The sequence below is a fragment of the Gobius niger genome (genome assembly GCF_951799975.1).
Source record: "Gobius niger genome assembly, chromosome: 12".
NCBI lineage: Eukaryota > Metazoa > Chordata > Actinopteri > Gobiiformes > Gobiidae > Gobius > Gobius niger.
The window spans coordinates 26,852,894-26,872,650 of NC_136863.1; the positions used below are offsets into that span (position 1 = coordinate 26,852,894).

At 43.9% G+C, this 19,757-nt stretch overlaps 1 protein-coding gene across 6 annotated transcripts in view; it reads left to right on the plus strand.

Annotated features, from left to right (window-relative positions):
- The window catches only part of shank3a (SH3 and multiple ankyrin repeat domains 3a), a 420,419-nt gene that overhangs the window by 310,645 nt on the left and 90,017 nt on the right, over positions 1-19,757 (plus strand). For all 6 annotated transcript variants that reach the window (XR_013793457.1, XM_079567785.1, XM_079567786.1 and 3 more), the window contains 2 exons: positions 803-1,026; positions 2,708-2,877. Coding sequence is in view for 5 of the 6 variants with exons in the window: in XM_079567785.1 (XP_079423911.1) it covers positions 803-1,026; positions 2,708-2,877 (394 nt within the window). In the remaining variant the exon portion in view is untranslated. The remainder of the gene's footprint in view (positions 1-802; positions 1,027-2,707; positions 2,878-19,757) is intronic.

Genomic DNA, 19,757 nt, shown 5'->3' on the forward strand with positions numbered 1-19,757 from the left:
GAAATGTTGAGTGCACTACTTTTTTTCTCTCTGGACATTCGGAGAACAGGAAAAAAGGAAACAGTGCATTATAGGGAATACTGAGGACATTTGGACACAGCTATAGATAGAGGTAAAGTTTGACTCAGTTTGACTCATTTCCCATTGACATAACATGGTCGGCACGGCAACAGTTGGTCACTTCCTGTCAAATAAGGAAGTGAAGCTATAAAAATGAATGGTCAAACGAAAGAAAACTGGGTCAAATGTTTCACAAAATCTTAAATTGAATTGTTAAAGGTGTCCAGAGAGAAAAAAGTAGGGCACTCGAAATTTCCCACAATGCATCTCGAAAAGTAGTGAGCATCGATGGTCACTAAACGGGTCAATATAGACCACAATGCATTGCGAGAGTCGGAGAAGAGCCTGACAGAGACAGGTCTTTGAACTAAACAACACGACGAATGAAATCAGCTGTTTCAGTTATTCGCATGATTAAATGACCTACATATAAACGGTTACGGTGAGAAGATGCTAACGTTAGCTGCTTACCTTTAGCTTGAGCTTTTAAATGACCGACAGCTTCCTCTCGAATAATCCAAGCCATTCATGTAAAATCCATGTTAAATATAAAGTATCCTACTCGTATTTATCCATAAATATTCCACTGTCTGAGTGTACTGAGTGTACTGACCACGTGCTGACCACAGTGAAAGCAGCTGTCCATGTGTGAAACCCCGGCTCCTGTCTCCAGCCCGTTTGCTCTGACAGACTTCGCTTGTATCTCTGAGGACCTCCGTGTGTGTGTTTGTGTTTTCCCCAGTGCCTTTCAGGGAGACCCCCTCCTACACAAACCGCAGACGTGTGATGCCCGGCCCCCTGCCCTCGCCGCGCTCCCTGCTCCGCTCCGCCAGCGACAACAACCTGAACGGAGACCACGAGCACATCCACATCCCCCGGGAGGTCCGCGGACGGCAGGGCCACTCGCCGGTCCCCTCCCTGCGCAGTCTGCCCGCTTTCAGCCAGCACCACAGTAGCCTTGGGGAGGTAAGGCCTCCTACCACAACATGTTTAATCATAGTTTTAGGAAAGATATTTGATCCATTTTTAATTGTGAACGTCATTTTTTTTAGAAGCACTGTTGTGGAGAGCTCGTGTTGTCTTTACTGTGGAATTGCAAAAATTGTTTTCCAATAAATAATCTATATATCACAGTGAAGAAAAAATATATAAACGCACCAACTGCTCCCATTTTTCATGAAACTTTTTCACAACAGGCCCATTTCTCTCAAATATTGTTCACAAATCTGTCTAAACCTGTGTCAGTGAGCGCTTCTGCTTTGTCCAGAGAATCCATCCCCCTCACAGGCGTGGCATATCCAGATGCTGATAAGACACATGAATGTGCCTTAGGCTGTCTGCAATAAAAGGCCACTTTTTAGCGGCACGGTAGCGCAGCGGTTAGCGCTTCCGATTCACTGCTAGAAGGTCCCGAATTCATTTCCCACCTGGACGGGGCCTTTCTGTGTGGAGTTTGCATGTTCTCCCCGTGTGTGCGTATAGGCTTCCTCCCGGTACTCCGGTTTCCCCTACCACTAAAAACATGTACAGTAGGTGAATCCTCCAGCCAGGTGATTCTGACCACCAGCCTGGCTCCACATCATGGAGATGGGTCCCCGGGCGCAGTACTGCTGTCGCCCACTGCTCCTTACAGGTGGCCCCAGGGGCATCGAAGGATGGGTCAAATGTAGAGGACAAATTTCCCTAGGGGGACAATAAAGTATACAAACAAACTCACAATGCTGGTTTATGGATAACAGAGGCCAAGCCAAGGGGAACTTTTAGAACATTAGAGCATTTTTCTCACCAACGAAATGGAAGAACGGCTGCTTTTCGTTGTAGCACGCTTAGGGCGCAAGCTTAGTGCTCTACTACTGTTTCTATTGTAAAAAATCTTAGCTTGGCATTAAGTTAAAGGTAAGGGCCACGAGGTGCCAAAGACTAGAGGAAAGATAATCTGTTCAGATAATGTGGCTAATGCTATGCTAACAGCAGCTATAATCGGCAAAATCACCTTTTACAAGCTGAAATCTTGCAGGACATGCCTGTGTTAGTGAGCGCTCTCCTTTCTCCTGCAGTGAATCAGAGCCTCAGTCCCGTTAGCGTCTTTGGCCCGAGGTGGAGGATTGTAGTTATCTTCACTGGGAGCCGAGTCTATGGGATCTGTCCATTTCAAAGAGCCATTCAAAACACTGGGTCTTTTTAATATAAAATGTTAATCAATAGAGCCAGATAACTCACAATATAAGGCATTAAGCTTTGACTTTAGAACAGAAAACCTTCACTTGTGTGGCCTGCTCCCTTGTTGGGATAACTCTTGTGTTTATTCAGGGGAGTTCTGGGTAAAATTTACTGAAAAAAAGATCCGCTCAGTCATGAGCATCACAATACTAGAGAACAGTGCCAAAATGTGCCCTGTTTGGCCCTCGTCCGGCCCAGTAAGTGATCACCGAACACCTAAGCTAAATAATTACCCTGCTGTAATTACCCTTCACACATCGCCTCCACTATCCGTGAGCATCAGCAGAGGGCGTCGGACATAAAAGCCAAACATTTTTTTAAATGAGAAACCTGACCTGCGATGATAAACCAGTGCACAGTGACAGTAAAGTACACAAACACATTGAGAGTCAGTGCCACAGACGGCGTGTCCTTTGTGTCTGCGCAGAGCCGTCACGGGGAGATGCCTGACAGCAGCCTCCAGAGCACGGGCAGCTCCAGATCTTCACACTCGCGCTCGCCCTCCCTCCACCACATGCATGAGGACGAGCGGCCGGCCCCCCGACGGTCCCACAGCCACGGATACCCCCATGGGCACAGCCAGCGCGGGAGGCTCAGGTAACCAAACAACCAGAGAGCTGCTATTTGTGGACAAAAATGGACCAGGGTGACCGCCTTGAGTTGTAGATCAGCACTGAAGCATTTCCTTGGCTAAAATATTCTAATCTGGAAAGTTACAATATTGTACTCTGTTTGCAAAATGAAGGATGTTTAATGCCTTAATTAAGCAGAGGAATGGAGTTACATTTGGATATTCAACATGTTGGGTTAAATAATGTGTGAAATGGACAAAAAATAAATACTGCAGATTTCATCCCAACATGCAGTCAGACATGCTTCGGACCATGCTTTTGAGTTTGGGCCACGGGTTAAAGTCATCTTCCTGCCTCTGTGGCGATATGAGAACATTGCCTTGTGTTTTCAGTTTTGACAAAGCAATGGAAACTCGTGATGGGCGGGTGAAGCCTTGTGACACAAATGTCTCGTAACGGTTCAGAGCTTCAGAGCTGCTTCATTCTGTTGGAACGCGTTTTCATTCCTTGCACCAAATGCCTGATATTGATGTTTGAATGGTCAGGCCAATCACCGGACACTGAAGAGTCTTTTATTTTGTAACAAGGTTCTGTTCCAAGGAGCTCCAGTGGGCGGGGCTGACTCTGCTGCTCCGCCTCTGAAGCAGGAGCATGGATGTATTATATTAACTGAGCAGGACATCAATGTGCGATCTTTATTATTTCATTCAGTCAGAGCTCATTTAGCATCTATTTACTGTAGATGGCGCTTCTGACGCTTCCCTGGGCCAGGCACAGAAAACCTGCTCCAAAAGAACATGGTTAAATGGGAAAGGGGGAAAATGAAGCTAATTTTTTTTTATCACTTATGGTTTAAATCACAAAAGTAAGGACCAGAAAACATTTGTGGTCCAGTTTTTTTTCTTTCTGGGGTGGCACGAAGCACTTTTTATTATAATTTATTTCTGCACAACAAACAGTCTGGAGAGTACTAAATTAACAATGTTACAGCTTTATGTGCTGAATTAAAGAAACTAGCAGGCAAAGGCAGCACAAAGTGTGGAACAAATGCCCCTCAATATTTCTGAGGTCAAATCTCCACTGGACCAGCCAACTGCAAATCCAAGCTGGGCTATAACTGACTAATGGGTTGGATTTTATCACTTACAAATCAGCAAGTCAACGTTCATTGTGTGAACTTGCAGAAAGGCATTAATATTCATTTTATTCTGTATTCTGTCTTGGTAACGATGCTAATCCTAATGGAACCGTTTTTCCATACATAATATGTTCTTACCTGAGCTGAGTTGATGCTTAACTGTCTGGTCTTTGTGTGTGCGCTCTGTCATGCAAGTAGACCAAAGACGTTGTTTGCATTTAGCCTCTCCCAGCATAGGCATAGCTCCAAACTGGAGTGAAGTTAGAAGCGACTAAGCTGTACCTTAGCAGCACTTCGATGTCTGCACAGTAAAGTCGAAGTGCTCCTAATAATATTACACCTCACAATACAGTGCCCCTTTTATCGGCTATGTTTAATGTTGGGGTCCTAGACTTGGATTGTGTGAAGGCTCACAAAACTGTATTTAAATTGGGAAAATGTGGAACAGCTTGGCATCTTCTACCTTCCCCCCAGTTTGGAGCTATACCTTTGCTGGGAGCGGCTAAATGCTAACAACATTTGCATGACTGAGCGCACGCACAAAGACCAGACAGTTATGCATCAACTCATCTAAGCCCATGAAAGAGCAAAAACGGTGGCCTGTTTTTTTTTCTTTCTTTTTGTTTATTTATTTTCTTTTCAATTGAGTTGAAATTTGTCATCCTAATTGAAATTTCATTTAAGGGAGATCAACTTAGAGAGTTTTGGTCATCACGACATCGATATGAAACATGTGTACTGCAACAGTACTAATACAGGTATAAAGCAGCAACCATCATTTTATGCCATCTAATTCCTACTTAAGTAACATCCATTCAATACATTTACAGATGACACAATTTTGTTACAAGGGTCTTAGCCCATAGTCACTTTTCTAAAGGAATCTTCCATGCTTGAAAGTAATGGGTCCCATAGTTCATGAAAGGTTTGTGTCTGGTTATATTTTTCAAAAGTCAGCTTTTCCAGTGGTAACAATTCTGAGACAAAAATGTTTTGAAATTTGGAGGAGATTCATCCTTCCAGCGTGTGAGTATGCATTTCTTTGCAAAATACGTTATAGTAATGAGTAATCTGCATTTTTTTCTGTTTAAAGGGAGCTCTTGTGTATCATTGAGCGGGTACAAGCTAGGTTTCATTTCAAATACCGTTTGTAATGTTTTTTGTGTAAAGGAGTGAATTTTACAATATTCTTGCAAATGGAGGACAGTCATCATTCCAGACGTTAAAGACCACCTGGGAGAAGGATTTAGGCTTGACCTTCGATCAAATGTATGGTCAAACATATGTGAATGCACATTTCCCATTTACAAGCAATAAAATTAAAGAGGGGGTATTATGTTTTTTTCAATCACATAGCACCAGTCTATAGCACACTACAATGATGACCAAACCTTCTGTTGGTCTGTAAATGCAGTAGATTAAAATAACTGCCTTGTATAAAATTGCTCTCTCAAAATGGCTGTAGTGAATGTCTTGAAATAGGCCTCTGTCTCTTTAAGAACCTCTGACCCTTTCCGACACGCCCCCTCCACACGCTGTCTGTGGCATCAGTGGGGAGGGGGTTCTGCTGAGGAGCAGTGGTTGGTTACTCGGCTGGTGACGAAAGCTCGGAGGCGTCTCCAGGAGGTGGGGGCGTTAGGAGGACTCAGGCAAACCTATCCCTAAAATGGCTGCCATTTTTTACAGTTAGAGTTTAGAGTTTTTACAGATTACTCAAAAATACGTGAATGTGCCAAGGCAACACTTCAGGCATGTTTTTAATGAGGGAATGACATAACAACATGATGTAAAGCTTGAAAAAGTCAATTTTGCATAATACCCCCCTTTAACAATCAGTCATATCAGCTGATAGCGGAACAGGCTCCGGCTTCAGGAAGAGCAACACAAGCTCAGGAGCACCATGACTAATGGAAGCACAAAGCCGAGTACAGCAGAATAAGGTAGAGCTGTAGACGAAACAAAGTAAATGGGATTAATCATAGCGAAGCTCCCAAAAGGCGACATGTCCCCTTTAAACTGGCCGCCTCTTTAGTATGTGATGATGTTATGTGTAACGCGGGGGCCCCTCGATCACTCCTCCCAGCCACAGATTGGAGTGCCTGAGCGACGCTGGCTTCAGTAAGCTCTTTTATTGTTGTCATATGTCAGCGCAGCGGGCCGGTGCAGCTCGCCCGATTGGGATTCCTGCGTGTGCGTGGCGGATATGTCTGACAGGAGAATTACATTACGACACACTCCCCACTCGCGTCTCAGACTCCGCTTGTCAGTGTCCTCCATCCGTCTGGGCTCCACTCTCTCCGCCGCTCGTCTGATTAATCAGCCCTCATATTCACAGGACAAGCAGCAGGAGTTATTAAATCACATGCAGCGCCAAAGAGTGTCCGCTATAACTCTCCGCCGCGGAGGAAATGGTGTTTTTGGCTGGCACTGGCTTTTATTTAAAGCAGGCAAAAGAGTGGAGCATCTGAAACTGTTACACAACAAAAGATTTTTAATGTGGGTTTTTTCTGAAATATACCTACAGTTCACTCTAATTGTATAGGTCAGATTTGTTAGTCATTTTGCATCACTGTTTCCATATTATTACCAATCAAATACTCACAATACTGTTTCCTGGTAATTTACAGTGTTAGGGTAAGGGCTTGGGGTTAGCCATGATACAGTTTTGAAGATTTTCGTGGGCAATGTTTGTGATGGGAGGAGCAAACAGACACCTGCTGCTGTGAGAGTCTGAGTCCACACAATCCGAGGAACAGACCCAGAGCAGGGTTTACTTATTTCACTCATTTTCATTCACAAAAGTTTCAATGCTGCCCTGATTTTGCCGAGTTGGTGTTAATAGTTGCGATCGCAGCATCGCAAAATCCTGGAGGGACTGATAATATGATTGTGTCTCCTGTTTTTCATGTAAATGCCATAATTACCACGTTTCATCTGCCTGATTTAATAGATTATATCTGTTTTGCTTTGGATGCTTGTTTACTTGAGGATTTATTTTAATTTTTTCTATATTTTCATATTTGAGCTTATGTTTTAGCCATGTGTCCCTTCTTGATGATGGGACAAATGTATCTTTTGTTATCATCGTATCTTACCCTATATTTTCCGATCCCGATTTTGATGCCAGTTCTTGAATTCTGAAAAATAGTAAAGCAAAGTAAAAATACCAAACAGATGGTCTGAATTTGAGACATAAAAGACAGGAAAGGTTTTTCTCAACTTTGGCAACGCATTAGCCTGGCCTTAGCCGTCCGTAAACTAGTGATCAATCCTCTACATGTACGTCTGGGTCTGATCTCAATGATTTCTACCAGCCATTCAGCGAGCGAGGGAGGCGGGGCTTGTAGGTGACGTCAAGCATTTGCGCCGGATTTGCTGGTTGTAGTTTGGCAATGGCGGCAGACACGAAAGTAAAGGAAGCTCTTCAATCCGTTCTGGCCCGGCTCCAAATATCCAGAAATTGAAAATGAAGCCAATTGTCTTGCGCCCAAGAGTTACGCTTTCAAACTTTAAAAGGAGTTCACCCCTCCCACCAGAAAACGGAGCTCTATGAATGAGTACGAGGGTATGTTAAGACTGGGCTAGCAACCAGGGTTGCCAGGTCTGTCCAGCCAAACCCGCCCAAAAATATCTGAAAACCGTGGAAAACCCGCAGACATACGGCGCGGCTGGAATTTTCAATATTGTTTACTAACAGAGCCCATGTGCTCCTGCGACGATGAGAAACCGCCCCTTATTGAAAAAGCAGCTTACAGAGCCTTGGAAACAGTGATTTTGATCAAAAATAAGTAAGGATTAAACAACGAGGAGCCATGCATTAGACGGTTATAATGCACGACGCGGAGTCAAGAAAACCACGACGCGCAGCGGAGTGGTGTCCGGGACTATTTTATGTGGGTTATTAGCCGGTCACTGAAGGCTCGTCTCAGAGCGAGCCATTCTCCGCAGCTATTATGAGGATCTCAGTCAGGCGCAATGAAACAACATAAGCACACGCTGCATCGCCAGAATCCCAACACAGCAGGACTAACCCGGCACTTTTCCGTGGAAGTAAACACCGATATGCGGCACTCGTGGGCAGGAGTTATTTCACTTTTACGCTGTTTAACCTGAAGCTAGCTAGCTAGCTCAACGAGCTCAACTGTTTATGGAAACAGCTGCGGTGGAGTCGCTTACACCTGAGCCCCACGAACTGAAACTTTTATGTTTGACTTTACTAATCCAGGGATCCTGGGATCATTTTATGTACGCCTGAAAATTATGAATAGCGCCTTAACCGTTTTCAATAGAAATGGAGAGCTCGTATTTTATTAACAGTAGGCTAACCTAGCTGCTCACTCTCCTCAACTTCCCATTTATCAAACGTTTTGTTTTGGCCAAAAGCGTTGAAATTAAACAAAATCCATCTCATACATTCCTGTCAGTCACTAATTACGCGTTTATCTGATTCAGCTGTGCTATGCGTTGCTATGGCCATGCCCACCACAGCGGAGTGATATCCCAGTGATTTAACTACCGGACTACGTGTGCGGTTATACCAAAATAATTCACCCAGACCATGGTATAAAGGTTGTGATGATGTGGTTTATCAGGTGCTTCTGTGTGGTCTCCCTGCCCTCAGAGCTGCTGAAGCTCTATGACAAATCCATTGAAGCTCTGCTTTTAGAAAACAGCGGGTGTGCAGCTGGCTCAAATAGCAGCATTAACATTAGCATTGGCAGGGCTGGCCCTGAGCATAGGCGACCCAGGCGGCAGTCCACGAGGGGCGGAACATATAGAGATGGTCTTTCTTTCAGTCATGGTCGACATGTTTTATGGAAGCTTTGAAAAAAATGTACTTTTGTGGATAAGAGACTTCAGTGGAGAGGAACACTTTGTAACTGGAGCGGTAAGGCCACTTTAATTGCAACAGGTAGGTCTGGCTCAAAAATAAATGAGGAAAGGCAGAAAGTGGAAAAATACAATTTCACTTTTATTTAAGTTTTACAATACACATATATCCTTTAATTAAGGTCCAGTGCGTACATTTGGTAAAAATGGCTCAAAGGGCTGTGTCCACAGTTGGCATCAAAAATGGCTACATATTATGTGCAACCACTAAACTATACAAATTCATACAGTTAGGGATATACACTAGCTTGAGCTAGTTTTAGCAACAAGCAACCATTATACCCAACCCATCAGGATACAGCACCTTACAGTTCATAGCCTACCAACAAAAACACAGGGTAGAGCCTAAGAAAAACATTGTTCCCAAGAGCTAAAGAGAGCGTGACTTAGCAGCAGTGGCTAACTGTTTAAGCAGTATACAATAGTTAACACACTGAACAATTAAAAGGATCAGGACTACAACATTGCAACAATTAACCTTAACACTAAGTCGACCATGCTCTAACTGGGACGGAGGGTGCCTTCAGCAGCAACCAGTCCCCCAAGCATGCTGTGCACCTTCATCCCAAAAGGACAAACAATAAGTAAAGTTTGAAAGTGCCTACTTACATGCGTTGCACCAACGCCAGCCAACAGCTCCGACCCTGAGACACGGCATGGCGTGCACGCCTTTAATAAATCTAGTAATCAGTGAGAGTCAGACGTCACCACGGGAGGGGAACGGCACCGCTCAGTGGTGCGTTTATGGGCACATTCAGGTTGGGAAAAAACACTACTAACCCTTAACTTCCACCTGGTTACACAATGTTTTCTGGCGATATTTCAGTATCCAATTCCTAGTCTGATTTATTGAGTCCATTTTTGTTCACTAACAATAATGGCTCATTCAAAAGATATCCAAAATCCCGCTAAAACTGGCTCTATCCATTAATTCTATTGAGTTAAAGTTCCACTTTAATGTCACAAAATGTCTTCCCTCCTGCAGTGGCTGGCCTTAATAAGTTTGGCTCCTACAAAGACGAATATAAGTTATAATGTCAGAATGTCGGGGCGAGGGTTATGTACCCGCTCCCTGCTCCGTCTGTGTCTCTCTGACCTTGTGTTTATGCCCGTAGTAACTCTGGAGGCATTATGGGTACCAGGGGAGTGTGAAATTAGCTTGGCCGGTCAGCAGCCCGCCCATCGGCACAATCCAGCAAGTTCCTGTAGAACACGCCATCATTTCAGCGGCCTTGTCCCTCGGCGCCACGGTTCAACAGCCTGCCTGTACCTCCGGGGAGAAAAAAACGGGCTGATGGAAAGACTAAGAAGGAGGGACTGTCGGGTCACAGAACTTCGCCACTGTAAATATAGAGCCATGTTGTCTCCTGGTAGTTTGGTTGTTAAAAATAGGCCAATATAGCTCGGATATCCATTTTTAGATGAGCAGAAGAGGAGCAAAGTGGTTCAACAGCCCATAAATGAGTGACATGACCTGAGCCCCGTGAGGCGACACAGGCTCACTCAGCCTACACTCAGAGTACACTCAGCCTGTGTGAATACACTGCATTTAACATGTCTTGGTCCAATCTCAGTTCTCTTTTCCACCCCTACACCTTGCCCTTTCCCTACACCTTGAAACCGAGGGCTAAGGGCAAGGGTTGAAAGACCGCCCTAAGAAATAGGACAGCCCTCCCTCCATTTGACTGCATTTTACAACTAACACAGACGATTAAGGTTTTGTGAGTTTGAAATGGAATCTCATTTGCAGTTTTTTATCAATCAGAACACATTTATATGAAAGAAAATGTAAAAAAGCAAGCCTCTACTTGTCTCTGTAGCATGTTTCTACTGAACCAGTTCATCAGTAACTTGTAACTTGATGCTGTTTTGTAACACCTAAACATCAGGACTCGGTTTCATCTATTTTTGCTTCAATCGGCGCTACATTCTCCTTCCTTAAATGTTGTAAGAGTGCTTTTTGATGATGATCGTGAATTCATTTCACAGCTTCTTATTTCCATGTTTTGTCAAACTCCTCCTACCCCTTCGTCTGTAGTGTGCATCTGAAAAACCCTCGCTTTTTAGGGCTATGTGGGCCTTTCCTTCACCCCTACCCCTCGCCGCAAAATAGAATACAAGCTAAGTGAAGGCTAAGGGGTAGAATTGAGATAGGGCCTCAGTTATGCAAAGAGCATTCCAACTACAGTGGTCCCTCGCTATAACGCGGTTCACCTTTCGCTCTTTCGCGGATATATGTTTAGCACAATTTTGTATGTTTTTTTACAGCGTATGAACGCCATACCTGCATTGTCTTCTGCATCCTGACTGGCTAATCCCAGAGCAAGCTTTCTCTCGTTGCATAGAGGATCTTTGTGTGTCCCGTCAACACGTTAGTGCACACACTGCACACCGCAGACAGAGTAATACAGGCCGGGCTTGAGCGAAAATAAACCCCTCTACCATGTGGCGCTCGCCTGAGCTAAACACCCGCTTTCTTCCCCTTTGAGCTAAACACCCCCCTTCTTCCCCTTTCCCAGGCCTTTCATTTCAATCGCTTCACTAAAAAGAGACGGCTCTTTTGGCTCCCAAATGGTTCTTTTTTTACTCATACAGCTTCAATTTTAATTAATGACTTGTTAAATGATTCACTCTACGGCTACCTGCACAAAACAACCATAATCAAGAATAAAGCAAGAAATGAAAAATAACAAAATATTTAATTGTATTAATTGCTATTATATGGCTGTGTTGTTTGTTGATAAAAGAGGAGTAACGCACAGAGATTTGTATCAGAGGTGCAGATGTTGAGAAAAAGCTTCAAAAATCTAAAAAGCACCATCGCACACTCAAGTAACCAATGCCAAAAGGGAATTTTATTAATCAGAGATTACATTTCAGCATTGCCATCTTCAGATCATTATTTTTTTCTTTTTTGTTTATTTTAGCAACACCCACACTTTTAAAACTGGAATTAGTTTTATGTATGTACTTTTTTTAATTACTGTCAAAGCCCTGTGTTAGTGTTTCTCAGTGGTCCCCCCAACCCTTTTGCCGCCTGTGTCTGTTTCTGCTCCAGGCTGTGGGCTGCAGCTCGCACTGAGAGAGGAATGGACCCGACCCAGGCTCCAGACATCACTGAAGTCAGAACATTAGCCAGGACTTCTCCACTACTGCTTTAGTTGCTTTTGTACTGATCACATATGGGTGATGTGGCACAAAAGCTACTCCCAACTTGTAACCTCAATCGTGCAGTGAGTTTCAGCGTCAACAACTCTATTCAAATCTACTCAGATCTGAGAAGAACTCCACACAGAAAGAGGCGTGACGCAGGGGTCCTGTTTCCATCATTACATGTCCAAAACTATTACAGACTGATTATTATAATTCCCAAACCATGCAACCTACTTAAAATCATTATGAGAGGCAGTTGGCTTCGACTTTGAAGAAGCTCAAGAATGATTTTGGCTGTTTTTACTGTGATCTCGGAGGTGCCTCCAGCGCGACTCTGTTCATTTCCCATATTGACTTTTACAATTCTCCATTCGTTCAAATGTTCTGAAATAATAAACATCTTTTTTCCCCCATCCGGCTCTCTGCCTGCTGCGTCCTGTCCCGTTGGCAGTGACAGCCCCAGCAGCTATAAGTCAGGAGTCAGGACACTGTTTTTGGTCCATCGCCTTTTCTCATTCTTCCGCCCTTCAGCTGGAATAGAGCTTTAAAATGCACTGTCATGGTTCCAGAGAGAGACGTGAAGTCATAAATTCAGACTTTTAAGGGTGATAAATCATGCAAAACTGACCTTTTTTGGAGCTTTTCACCATGATGCAACCTAGTTCTCTCGTCAAAAACATTCATATACTATAATATACAAATGAATTACAAAAAAAAAAAAATCTCCAGAAATCAGCAACACTCTGGAGAACTAGGAAATGAGGCCCTATAGATACAGACGGCATCTCGTCATAAAAGGGGGCGTGGCTTCGCCGAGGGGGAAAATAGAATCTTTAGAGAAACACAATTTTCCACTCTTTTTAGCCATTTTCTGGTGGAATATGAACTTATTTATCACACACAAATAAAGTAAAGTGTAAATCGGGCCCATATGGATATTTTCTCACACCAGATTGCTCAGTAGAAGTGAAAAAACGGCAGTTGTAGCTAGCGCTAGCTAAACGTTAGCCGTAGCCCGATGCTAACATGAAGCATCAGGTTAGCATTCTCGGTTATTTATGTATTTATGGGCTGTTGAACCACTTTACTCCACTCCATGTCTTTGTATCTTTATTTAGTGGAAAACTATATTCATAATTCAGCGTTTGTCAAAGTAGTTTTTGAATAATTAGAGAACGTTTAGATTTTTTCTAAATTGTTTTCCCCCTTAACTGTTTTCAAACATGACCATATATGGGCGATTCCAGAGATGCCATCTGTATCTATGTCAAAAATCCTAAAATATCCCTTAAATACTGTGAAGATAGCTACTGTGACATGAGATTGGGAAATAGTGACATAGTCCCCTTAGTGTGACCACATTTTGACCTTAGGACCCCGACAACTTAATGCTCTTTTCACCTTGCACAGTGGGCTGCCTGTGTCACCTTCCCATTCTCACTCCTGTCCTCTTTCTTCCAATCAGTCACGGCAGCGGTCGGCCGGGACTGCATTATCCACGCTGCTTTAACTGGGAGGCAGCAAAAAACGGCACAAGAATAAGGCCACACGACAATAGAAACCAAGAGGAGGAGCTGGATACCCCAACCAGCCGTGTCTTTAACTTCACACCTAAGCCCACATTTCTTTGTGATAGCTTCGAATCTTCTTATACTGTGGACGGGGAAGGAATGGGAAGGAAAGGAAGTGACTGCAGCGCACCAGAGCAAGGAAATGTTGATCATTGCGAGGAAGAAAGTGAGGCTGATTATGGACATGTTTATAATGTTTCAGCTCACCAAGTTCTTATGAGGGGAAAGCCATACACCTAAAATATATTTATGTGAAATAATGCTACATAAAACGTCACAGCATTAGAGGGCATCCACGCGGGAAATGATAAACACAGCCAAGGGTTTGATAAATATGAGCTCCATTGCCGGTTGGCTGCTGTTGCTGTTGCTGCTGTTGTTGTTGTTGTTGTTGTTAGCAAACAGTTCACCTAGCTAGCCCCAATTATCCCGGGGTGCGTTCAGACCAAACTGCTGTTTTGGGGTTAATTGCAATGTCCTTACGGATCTTTAACTATACGCCCATGACCTATGTCTGGATCGCCCCCAGTGTTTAAGCTCAAATCCGCCTTAAACAGAGGCTAATTAGCATTCATGACTAGCAGCTAAAGGCTAACGTTCTATTACAATATGCTAAAATAGGCTATGGCTCTTTGTTGATGAGAAATGTGTAATAAACTATAAATTACAAGCACAACACATTTTTAAAAGCTGTTCCAAATGTAGCTGATGGTTTTAGTGACTTTATTGGGGCTTATTTCTTGTTTTCATATGATCAATCAGCGCCAATAGGAAGCATCGATGTTTTTTTGACGATGTGTTGACGTTCCTTTCAGAAGCTTGACCGTTAGTTTCTTAGGCAGGCACAGCAAGCACAGTTACTTGGATTCAACTGGGCTACTCTTATCGAACTGAAATCAGCCTAGGCAGGTCGACGATCAGCTCAGGGGTAAGTCCCCAATCGAATCTCCCGGGTTTACATGGGTTTGGGCAAAGTATGTTCAAAGTTCTATTTGCACGGGATCAGAATGACTTGGGGACGTCGGTGAAACTGAACTCACCCCAGGACGTCAGTCATTTTTGTTTTGCAATCACACGGGATTAGCAGTTCTCCTCCGTCTAAGTTTTGCACCAAACACATCCAAACTTTCCCTCAGACTCTCCATGTTGGTCTGTCGAATATTGCCATGACAACGGGCGTCCTTCCGGTTCTGTGTAACTCGTAATTATACTTTTATACTGTTTGAATAGATGAAATACAGCATTTGGGTCAGAGTAATGCTTTGGTAGCATGACGTTGTTACTATAGCCTAAATGCGGACATAAATATACTGTTAAAATTTGCTTTGAACCGATGTTCTTATTGATACTTCCTTGCGCAGGTTAAGAACTTTCCAAACTTCGCAGTGAAATACAATTACTTGAGGACCCTCGGAGTTTGCAGAATTACCCAATTTACTGACATGGAGGATGGACGTCAGTAATATTTACTTTTTACTTTAGGTCCTGAGCTCATTCTAATCCCAGGAATAGGACTCTAGTCAGACCAGGCGAGAGATTCGACTTTCCCTTCATTCATGTAACCACGATGGCTTTCTAACCATTATTGAAAGCCCTCAAATGGTTTTAGATGGTTTGTGTTGAGTTCCACTTTAACTATTCCTCTCCGCACACTCACTCTGTGCTTGATTTCTCCTATTTTCAAACCGCGAACAAGGATGGGAGTTGAATTTAAACAGTTAGCCATGTCCCTGACCCCATTTCTGCATTGTTCATGTGCAGCATTTCATACGCAACATTCACTTTCAGACTGAAGGGCAGCTTGTCATTGTATAGCAGTGAAGAGATATCTCAGCATCGCAGTCTGGTGACACAGGCGCTCCTCAATGTCGCGGACGGAGGAGAATCGTAACACCATCGCATGATTGTGCAGGTGTTTCTTTGTTCATGGCAGACGGCATTGCAACTTACTTCATGATTCTAACTTACAAAAGACTTGTTACACATTGGCGTCGGGGAGAGCCAAGGTCTGGGTGCGTGCACGAGCTGCACAATCCATGGCAGTGCACCAGAGTTCACTTCGAGTGCACCGAGTGAACACGGTCTCATGGCTCGGCTGCTGTGGGGGAGAGTTGTGGCGTGGAGTTGAAACTACATGAAGGAGGAAGGGAGATGGAGTGTCTGCTAATAACTCATACACTAAACCAAGATCTTCATCATCATCGACATCATCTCCGCCGATGTTTTCCCTCCCTTTTATTGACAGTTGGCATGGCTACAGAGGCAGGGCTGGTGTCCTAGGAAACTGCAGCTTTTCTATAAACTTAGTGCTTATGAGCAGAGAAATGCCTTTAGCTCTGAGCCTGGTCCTACAAATGTGCCATTTAAATTGAGCATTCTGTTCCCAGACAAATGAATAGGCAAAAAGGTTTGTTATTTTAGGCAGCCTATGTTCTGTCCGTTTCATGGCATTTATGAAATTTCTGTTGTTTCTTTATCATTAACATCTTGTACATCGTATAATATTTTAAGATTTGGGGTTTAGTGGCTATTGGATGTGTATCTGACCCCACAAACAGCAGAAACTCAACTGAATTTGATTTGACATTTAGCACAGAGGACACTTTTAGACACTAATTTCTATCTTAAGTTGTTGTTGTCTTTATCATCGTTTAAATGTAATCTTCTTATGCATGCTCTTATAGTCTTACAGTTTAAAGTTTTTATGGTTTATTATTTATCTATGTGATCCTAGTTGTGAACCTGTTCATAACCATGGCAATAAAACCTATTCTGATTCTGAAGTAAAAATCCCCAAAGGTCTGTGTGACGAAGTGAGTTTACACTCCTCTTGTCCCTTAGTTTTCACACATAACTGAAATAGTCTGATAAGCTACACATGCATATCCTGGGTTTTGTTTGTGTTTGCCTTATTAGTTCAATTCTTATCATTCCACATATCAACGTCCTGTACAGTAAAACACAAGGCTTTATCTAAGTTACGTGCATTCTTTGTGTTACTTACCTTTCCATTTGTTTCCACTTGGGATGTGTTTGGGAGGGGCCGCCCAGACATCTCCTCTATTTATGGTTTCCAGTGGTGATGTCACTGATGATGTCATCGACACATCATCAGCCTGTGCCATTTTGAAATGTATGTTTAGTAGGTATTGTGACTTATCCGGTTATTGTTTTGAATTTGTTAAGTAATGTTTTGTTTGTGCAGTTGTGTGTGTTCATGGCCAGATGTCATGGGTTATTGTAATTCTGTCAGTGAGGTGGAATTGTGATTGTTTTAGGCAGGCGTGTGCTGTGTTGTGAGGCTGGAGGTGATGTGACACCTGTACAAAGTCTGGGGCCACTGTAGATAAATTGCCACGTAGGAAAATGAACTTTGTCTTCTGACGTTTCCTTTAAAAGCCACTTTTTGGCCTCTCACCGTTACACTACCTTACAAATACATTTGTTAAGCTTTTGGCCTAAATGTGGTCGATGGATGGACAACAGCTGGGTCGTTCATTATTTGCGATGATTGATGGCTAATGCTAAAGGCTATAGGAAAATGACATTGAGCAGGCTCTGAAAAGTCTCCTGGACTAGCCGACTTGCTAACTGCATACATTACATTAGGATCGAATGCTGCTTCTCTTCTACAGATATTGATGCAGTGCTTTTTTCTTGCGTCTCGTGGAGTGACGTAAGTTACGTTACGTAACGCATGTGACAAGTCACATTTTCAGCATGAAGACAACCCACAACATAAACACATAAACATAGACAACAATAGCGGAGGAGAGAGCAGGAAATACGTAACTCTTCTGAATCTGTGGCAGCTTTGTTGGTGTTGCTGTTAAAATGCACTTCCTGTAACGTGAGTATTGGTAAAACCGGTGTTATTTGCATTTTGAGGCGGAGGAGGTGATGTCAGCAGCTAATTAATGTAGCTGATAAGGCATCCTGTAATCTAACAGGATTTTTAAAATAAATTAATTTGTAAAGTAACTAAGTTACTTTTTAAAGGAGTAACCAGATTACTTTTCCCAGTAATCTGTGGCAACACTGATAAGTAGTGATGGCCAAAAAACTCGGCGTTCCGGAGCTTGTATCACTCTTCCTGAAGCAGATGCTTCAAAACACTGCGTCGGAGCCTCTTTCAAAACCTGTCCTGAAAACTGCTTCATTCTGTGCGTTGCGTATCGTGTCTCAAAGCGGGTCATCTGCTCAGATCGTCTCTCTGAGCTGCCTTTAGTGGCGAGGCGCTGAACAACAGAGGTTTCCTCGTCCATATAGTGATATAAATCATTAGTCATAGATAAATAAATGTGTTGTGTTTCACCCATTTCCCATTTATCTGTGTGCATGTGGCGAAAGTGGCTGTGGGCCAGAATACAATTTGTATTTTCTTATTCTTTACAAAGTCCTGCTTTTGAACAGATACTAAAGCAGGCGTGGAGCTGATCAGTAGTAAGATCGCGCATTGATGTCCTGCCTTTGAGCAGCAGAGCCGCAGGTGACTGAGGCCCCGCCCACTGGAGCTCCGTCCACAGACCCACGTTACAAAGAAAATGACTCTAATTTATCAGCCTATGATTGATTTGATCAAACCTCAATATCAGGCTGCAAATAATAAAACCACCACATATCCGTTTGAAACTTCTCTTCCACATGATTGTGCTGGTGCTTCAGTTGTGTTTATGAGAAGTCACAATAATAAAGTTTGTCAACAAGAGGTCAGTGTTCAAACAGAATGAAACGGCTCAGAGACTTCGAAGTGTACGACACTTTTTTGCAGGAAAGCCTCAAAGTGTTGCAAGGCTTCACTCGCCCATCACTACTGATAAGGGCAACAGATGAAATTGAGCTTGGTGCTAAATCTAGTGCAGCCGTCTTTTCAATGCAACTGCACATTGTCTGTCAAATAAAAAAAACTAAAACTGAACTCCTCCACTTGAGGCTAGGACTCTCCACCGACCTGGAGATGCTCAAGAAAAGATCCATCTGAGCTAAATGTTAGTTTTCTGATTTGTGTGGGGTTAGGGAAGCATCTATGGCCTCTTACATGTCTGCTCAGGATTAGCTGGAAGATTTGCCTATTGGAAACCCGGGAAACCCAAAGGGACAGGGGGAGCATGCTGCCCAGACCTTGCCCAAATGCATGAAACTGGAAGGCACGGGCTGGGGTAGACACGCGTCACTCCAAAGACGCACAGGCTCACATTCTCGAAGCGATCCCATTTTGGGGCTGTCGGTGTGACTTTGACACAGCCTCGTCTCTGCGCGGGGCCCCTCCCTCGCCCCGCGTTCTGCACACATTAACATGCGGCAGCCATCCCGGCCCCTCTGTCCCTGCGGTAATTGGAAAGCCGTCAGCCAGCCGCTCTCTCGATAGCAATGGGGGACAGGGGGGAAAGCCGGTGTAAGATATGGAGAGTGGGGGGAAGCTATAGCCGGAGCGGAGCCAAACAAAGCTTGAAATGGGGAGAAAAGGGGCGAACAGAAAGATGTAGAAAAATGTTAAGGTCATAGAGGAGCTAATCCCAGCGAATGAAAGCGTAAAAGGAGCGTCTAGTGTGAAGGGAATAGTCACGTGCTGTATTGGTTCGTTAGGACTGAAGGGCAAAAGTGTAACGTAAAACAGATCAGTCTCTCCTGTCATTTAATGTCTACAGCAGGGCGCTTCGGACAGTCTTACGCAAAGACAATGTATTGATGTTCATTTCAAGTAAGCACTGACAACAGCAGGCAGGATTGGGAATGCTCCTTGCACAGCACAAAGTAGTGATGAATGGGGACTGCTGTTGTATTCGAATTGAGCGGCGGAGAGCGGAGATGCATTGTGCCGAAATGTTAAAGACAGGACTGAGAGGGCAAACGGAGCTGGAGAATGACTGAGTGAAGGAGGGGATTTAAGGCGAAGGAGCAGGGAGGAGCAACAATTAAATCAACCGGGCTGGAGCCCCCCCCTCCCCAGCGACGCACGGCCACACGTACACACGCTCACCCTGCCTCACCCTCCCTCAGCCTGCCTCAGGGAGCTATGGACATCACACCAGCATCACACAGGTCCAGCGAGCATATGTGTGAGCCTATGAGCTGTTAGCCACTGGCTGGCGGTGGCGGCTGCCATGCTAACAGAGCTGCGATGTTAGCAGCGGAGGGGGCAGTCTGTGCCTG